Raw genomic sequence first — 5,929 nt, 5'->3', positions numbered from 1 at the left:
GCTTAAGGATGCTATGGGCAGATTATTGAATGATTCAAAAAACATTAAAAGCAGATGGAAGGAGTATACAGAGTCATTGTGCCAAAGAGAATTGGCTGACAAAGAAGAGTTTCAAGAAACAACATATGATCAAGAGACAATGGTGATGAAGGAGGAAGTGCAGCCTGCTCCGAAGGACTTGGCAAAAAAAATAAAGCCCCAGGAATTGATGGAATACTAATTGATGTATTTCAACAAACAGATGCTGCCATGCATATGCTCACCAACTTTTGCCAAGAAATCTGGAAGACAAGTAATTGGCCAACTGACTGATAGAGGTCCATATTTACTCCCATTCCAAAAAAGGTGACCTGGCAGAGTGTGGAAATTGTCAAACAATATCATTAATAACACACACAAGCAAAATCCTGCTGAAGATTATTCAGAAAAGACTTGAACAATACATTGACATAGAACTACCAGAAATACAGTCTGTGTTTAGAAGAGGTTTTGGCACTTGGGACATTATTGCCAATGTCTGATGGATCTTGGCAGAAACAGAGTATCAGAAGAATGCCTGTGTTTTATTGATTATGCAAAGGCATTTGACTGTGTGGATCACAATAAATTGTGGCTAACCTTTATGTGTTAAAATGGGAATCTCAGAACACTTGATCGTGCTTATACATAAAAAAACAGGACTTTATGAAGTGAAGTGTGACATCAAGATTGGAGGAAGTCTCATTCACAACCTACGATATACAGATAGATGATCAACCTTGCTTGCTGAAACTGAAGAAGACCTGAAGAGACTGTAGTCTTAAATATGGATTTTGAAGCTCCGCCTCACTTACTTTGGGCATGTGGTCAGGAGAGATCAGTCCTTGGAGAAGGAAATCATGCTCGGAAGAATGGACGGACAGCTCAGGAGAGAGAGACCCGGATGAGATGAATTGATACAATATCTGGGGCAATGGTAGTTGGTGTGTCAGAATTAGTGAGACTGTCCCAGGACAGGGAAGGGTTCAGAGCTGCCAATTCAATGGCACATAACAATAACATACTTTGACAGGTTTGGAATGGGAATAAATATGGATCTCTTCCAGTCAGTTGACCAAGCAGTTGTCCTCCAGTTTTCTTGGCACAACCTGGTGAACACCTCCAGGGCATCATCTGTTTGTTGAAATACGTCAATTAGTATTCCATCAATTCCTGGGGCTTTATTTTTTGCCATGTCCTTCAGAGCCGCCTGAACTTACTCCTTCACTGCCATTGCCTCTTGATCATATGCTGTTTCTTGAAATTCTTCTGTGTCATCCATTTATTTTTGGTACAGTGACTGTATATTTTCCCCATCATCTTTTAATACTTTCTGGATCACTCAATATTCTATCCGTAGCAGCCGTAAATATGGTGACTTAAGGTTTGAATTTATTCTTTAGTTCTTTCAGCTTAAGAAATGCCATGTGAGTATGGCCCTTTTGATTTTCTGAATCCAGTTCTTTGCATATTTTATTGTAATATTTTGCTTTATCTTCCCATGCTGCTCTTTGAAATCTTCTATTCAGCTCCTTAACTTCTTGCTTTCTTCCCTTTGCTTTGGCTTCTCAAGGCTCTATTCAATAGAAGAGTGCATTATTCAGAGTCAATTCTGACATCCATTTTGGTCTTGTCTTCTCTGTTTGTAATGACCTTTTACATTCTTCATGGATGATATTCTTGATATCCTCTCACAGTTCATCTCGTCTTTGTTCATTAGTGTTTAAGGCCTCAAATCTGTTCCTAATTTGGTATTTAAATTCAGGTGAGATAGACTCAAGGTTGAATTTTGATTCCTGTGGATTTGATTTGACCTTCCTTAGCTTTAATTTGAACTTGCATATAAGTAGTTTATGGTATGTTCTGCAATCAACACCAGGCCCAGTTTTCACTCCTGATATTGAACTCTCCAACGATTCTTTCCACATATGTAATCAATCTGATTTCTGTGCATACAATCAGGTGAAGTCCATTTGAATAGTCTGCGTTTATGTTTCAAATAAAAGGTATTTGCTATGAGTAAGCCATTCATTGTGCAGAATTCTATCATTCTATATCTAGCCTCATTTCAAGTCCATGTTTTCCAACTACTGAACCTTCTTTCTGGTTCCTAACTTTTGCATTTCAGTCACCCATTATTATTGATTTTTTTTTAAAAGACTCCTTGAATAGTGTAAATAGTTAAGTTTAACTGGAAGGTTGGTGGTTCAAATTCTTGGAAGTAAGATCTAGTGGCATTCTTCTGAAAAGGGTACAGCCACTGAAAACCCTATGGAACATCCTTCTACTCTGAAACATATGGGATCAGGAACTGGTCAGATCTTTAAGGAATTGGATCTAACAAAGTGACCTTGAATCTAGACATTTGGCATAGGAAAAGTAGGTGCTTTTTGTAGCACTTATTTGAAGTTCTCACAAATCTAGTCCTGCTGAAAAAGAAATTACATGAAAATGATAAAGGAACCCTTGTACACTACTAAAACATTAAAAAAATTATTTTATAATGATTTTCTTACCAAGTTTATGTACACAGTGTTTCACACTATCCTTAATTCACATTGTATTTCATATACAATCATTCCAATTCATTATATTTTTAAATTCATTATTAATTTCAATGAAAATTTACAGAGACTTTGGATTTCCATTCATTCATTGTTGCACTTTTCTCCCCTCCCAGCCCTCCCCCACCCCAGTACACTACCCTCTTGGAAAAGTAAAAGAAAAATTCTTTCATTGTTTTACAGTCCCTCCCCCCAAGTCCACTCTACTGTGCAGCCTTTGCTCTGGACTCCAGTTATGACAAAAATACCTAATCACATATCCCTTTTAAACAGTTTCTCCCTCATCTGTTTCAATGAAGTATACATTATTAAACCCATCTTTCTCAGTCTCCCCCCAACCCTGATGTCAGTTCGGTTTTACACAGTGGCACCATGCAGTATTTGTAATTTTGTGACAGATACTTCACTCAGCATCATGTCCTCCAGGGTCACCCATTTTGCATAATATTGTACGAGTTCCTTGTTTTTCAATGCAGTGTAATATTCCATTGTGCGAATATACCACAGCTCCTCTACCCATTCATTTGTTGATGGGCACTTAGGTTGTTTCCAACTCCTTGCTATTGTGAACAAAGCTGCAATAAACATGGGTGTGCATATATCTGCTTGGATGTCAGTTACGGTCTCTTTGGGATATATTCCCAGTAGTGGAATTGCTGGGTCAAATGGTATCTTTATTTGCAACTTTTTGAGAAAACACCACACCACCTTCCACAGTGGTTGCACCATTTTACACTTCTACGAACAGTGAAAAAGGGTTCCAATTTCACAATCTCACTAGCATTTGTTGCTTGCTGTTCTGTTAAATTTTTTGCAATTCTTATTGGGGTGAGATGATATAGTTGTTTTGATCCCATTCATTATACTTCATAAAGTCAGTCACCATTGAACTATGTCCACTGGATCTTTCCCATGTCCTTTACCTTCCTCCCTCCACCCACCAAATTATGCGACCCTATGATTTTCCCCATGCCCATCCTTTTCCTTCTGTTCCTACTCTCCCCTCCTTGGATCCTTATACATGTTTTATTCTCTTTCTCCACTCCCTCCTAATTTATGTAGTAATTTTCGATATTATTGCTCCTGTGACACAATTTCTCAGTTCATTCAATTGTGGTTGGACATGTTCTTGTAATTGTGAATAATGTTGCTATGAACATTGATGTATTCATCTCCATTTGTGTTTCAGTTCTGATGTCCTTGGTGAATATTTCTAGGTCATATGGAATTTCTATGTTCAGCTTTATGAGGAAATGCCAAACTGCTTTCCAAAGTGGTTGTATCATTTTACAATTGCATCAAAAGAGTATGAGAGTTCTTATCTCTTCATATCCTCTCCAACATATATTGGTGAGATATGAACTCTTTTACATTGTTGGTGGGATTATACAATGGTACAACCACTCTGGAAGGCAGTTGAACAGTTCCTTAAAAAGCTGAACACAGAAATTCCATATGACCCAGCTATTCTATTGCTTGTAATATACCCAAAGAAAATGAGAACTGAGGCTTAAATGGAAACTTGTACACCAATGTTCATAGTGGTATTATTCACCATCTCAAGAACATGGAAACAGCTCAGCTGTCCAACCACAAATGAATGGATTGAGAAGTTTTAATACATTTATGCAATGAAATACTACACAGCACATAGGAGCAATCATTTTGTAATTTACCACCTAACTTGGGAGGGACTGGAGAGCTTTATGCTGAGTGAACTAATTCAGTCCCACAAGGACAAATACTGTATAAAACCATTATTATAGAATGAGTATGAGGATCCAAGGCAGGAGGGAGGGTGGAAATTGAGAGGTGAGGATGGGGGAGTAGAGTGTTAATCATAGGGTTGCATCATTTGGTGGGTGGGTGGAGTGAAAGAAATGGGAAAGGATCATTTGTGAAAAACAATGTATTCAAACTTTGTAAATAAATAAAAATAAGATAAAATAAAATTAAAAAAATCCTAGCCTTTAGCCTTTAAGGTGAAACGTGGTTTCACCTTTTCCACTACAGACCTACTTATTTTCTTGGTAGTCCATGGTACGTTCAAGACTCTTCAGCACCACAACTCAAAGGCATCAATTCTTCTGTCATCCTTAGTCATTGTGCAGCACATAGGTAATATTAAAATTCCAATAAAATAATAATTCTGTTGTTATTTTATAATGAAGACATTTGAATGTATTGCTTTCCTTGTTTTAAAGAAAATGATAGATACGGTATAGGTATATCTATAGTAAAGATTTCATTTATATAAATGTAAACAAGGCATTCTTTAAATCAGTATAGTAATTGTATTTCTCCACTCTTGAACAGATTAGGAAGAAACAACAAGAAGTAGTAGGTTTTTTGGAAGCTAATAAAATCGACTTTAAGGAATTAGACATTGCTGGAGATGAAGATAATAGGAAGTGGATGAGAGAGAATGTGCCTGGAGAGAAAAAACCTCAAAACGGGATTCCTTTGCCACCACAGATCTTCAATGAAGAGCAATATTGTGGAGTGAGTATTTAGTTTTGTTGAGAATTCTTCCACAATTGTTTATCAGAAATTGTTTAAACAGATTAATTTTGGGTTAAGCATTTGAAATTTTTCTCACTTTATAAGTCTTGATCCATGTTTATCATCCAATGCTTAGATGTTAGAGTTACTGTAAAGGATCAGTGTTTACAATGCTGAATGGTGGAGTTGAGTCACTGCAACAGAGACTATTTAACCTGAAGAGTGAAAAGGAAAAGAAAAAGAAAAGCTTTCAGATTCCTGATCTAAAGCATAACTTGTTTTGTTGTTGGGGACTGTATGAATTAACATGATTATGTTGGTATTTTTCAGAAGTTTATTTAACTAAAATCTCTGTGGGTGTGTTTCAAACAATATTAATGTGGTGATTAAATGTGCTCCATTGTAGCTTTTGTGTATTAACTTGGAGCTTCCCATAGCGTGAGGAACGGTCTACCACTCTCACTTCCTGCTCTAACCCTACACACACCTACTCTGTCTCCCTATCTTTTTTTTTTTTTGGTTTTTTTGGCGCACTCCACGTTTCCAGAAATTGTGTCTGTTGCTAAATAAAGAAAAGGATAATTAAGATGTGTGTTTTTGGTATGATAGCAAATTATTCTTTTTTAGAAAAGTTTTTTTCAATAACGGAAAATAAATGTACAGCTTGAAAAACAATTATCAAAAGAACCTTCAATGAAATGGTTCTTTCTTTCATTTCAGACCCACGTTATGTTAGTTATCTTATCATGGACTGCTAGGAAAACAAACAGATTTGTCCTGGAAAGGGTTAAACCAGGTGGCTCCTTGGAGGCAAGGATTCTGAGGCTCCGTCTAACATACTTTGG

At 36.8% G+C, this 5,929-nt stretch overlaps 1 protein-coding gene across 1 annotated transcript in view; it reads left to right on the top strand.

Moving 5' to 3' along the window:
* Positions 1-5,929, top strand: part of SH3BGR (SH3 domain binding glutamic acid-rich protein) — a 95,877-nt gene that overhangs the window by 7,786 nt on the left and 82,162 nt on the right. Inside the window, exon 3 of the mRNA XM_006886774.1 lies at positions 4,899-5,084. Within this exon, the coding sequence (XP_006886836.1) occupies positions 4,899-5,084 (186 nt within the window). The remainder of the gene's footprint in view (positions 1-4,898; positions 5,085-5,929) is intronic.

Source organism: Elephantulus edwardii, unplaced genomic scaffold (assembly GCF_000299155.1).
Source record: "Elephantulus edwardii isolate Elephantulus edwardi_28Jun2011 unplaced genomic scaffold, EleEdw1.0 scaffold00051, whole genome shotgun sequence".
Classification (NCBI taxonomy): domain Eukaryota; kingdom Metazoa; phylum Chordata; class Mammalia; order Macroscelidea; family Macroscelididae; genus Elephantulus; species Elephantulus edwardii.
Note: the sequence above shows the minus strand (reverse complement) of the source record. Positions and strands in the feature narration are given on the sequence as shown.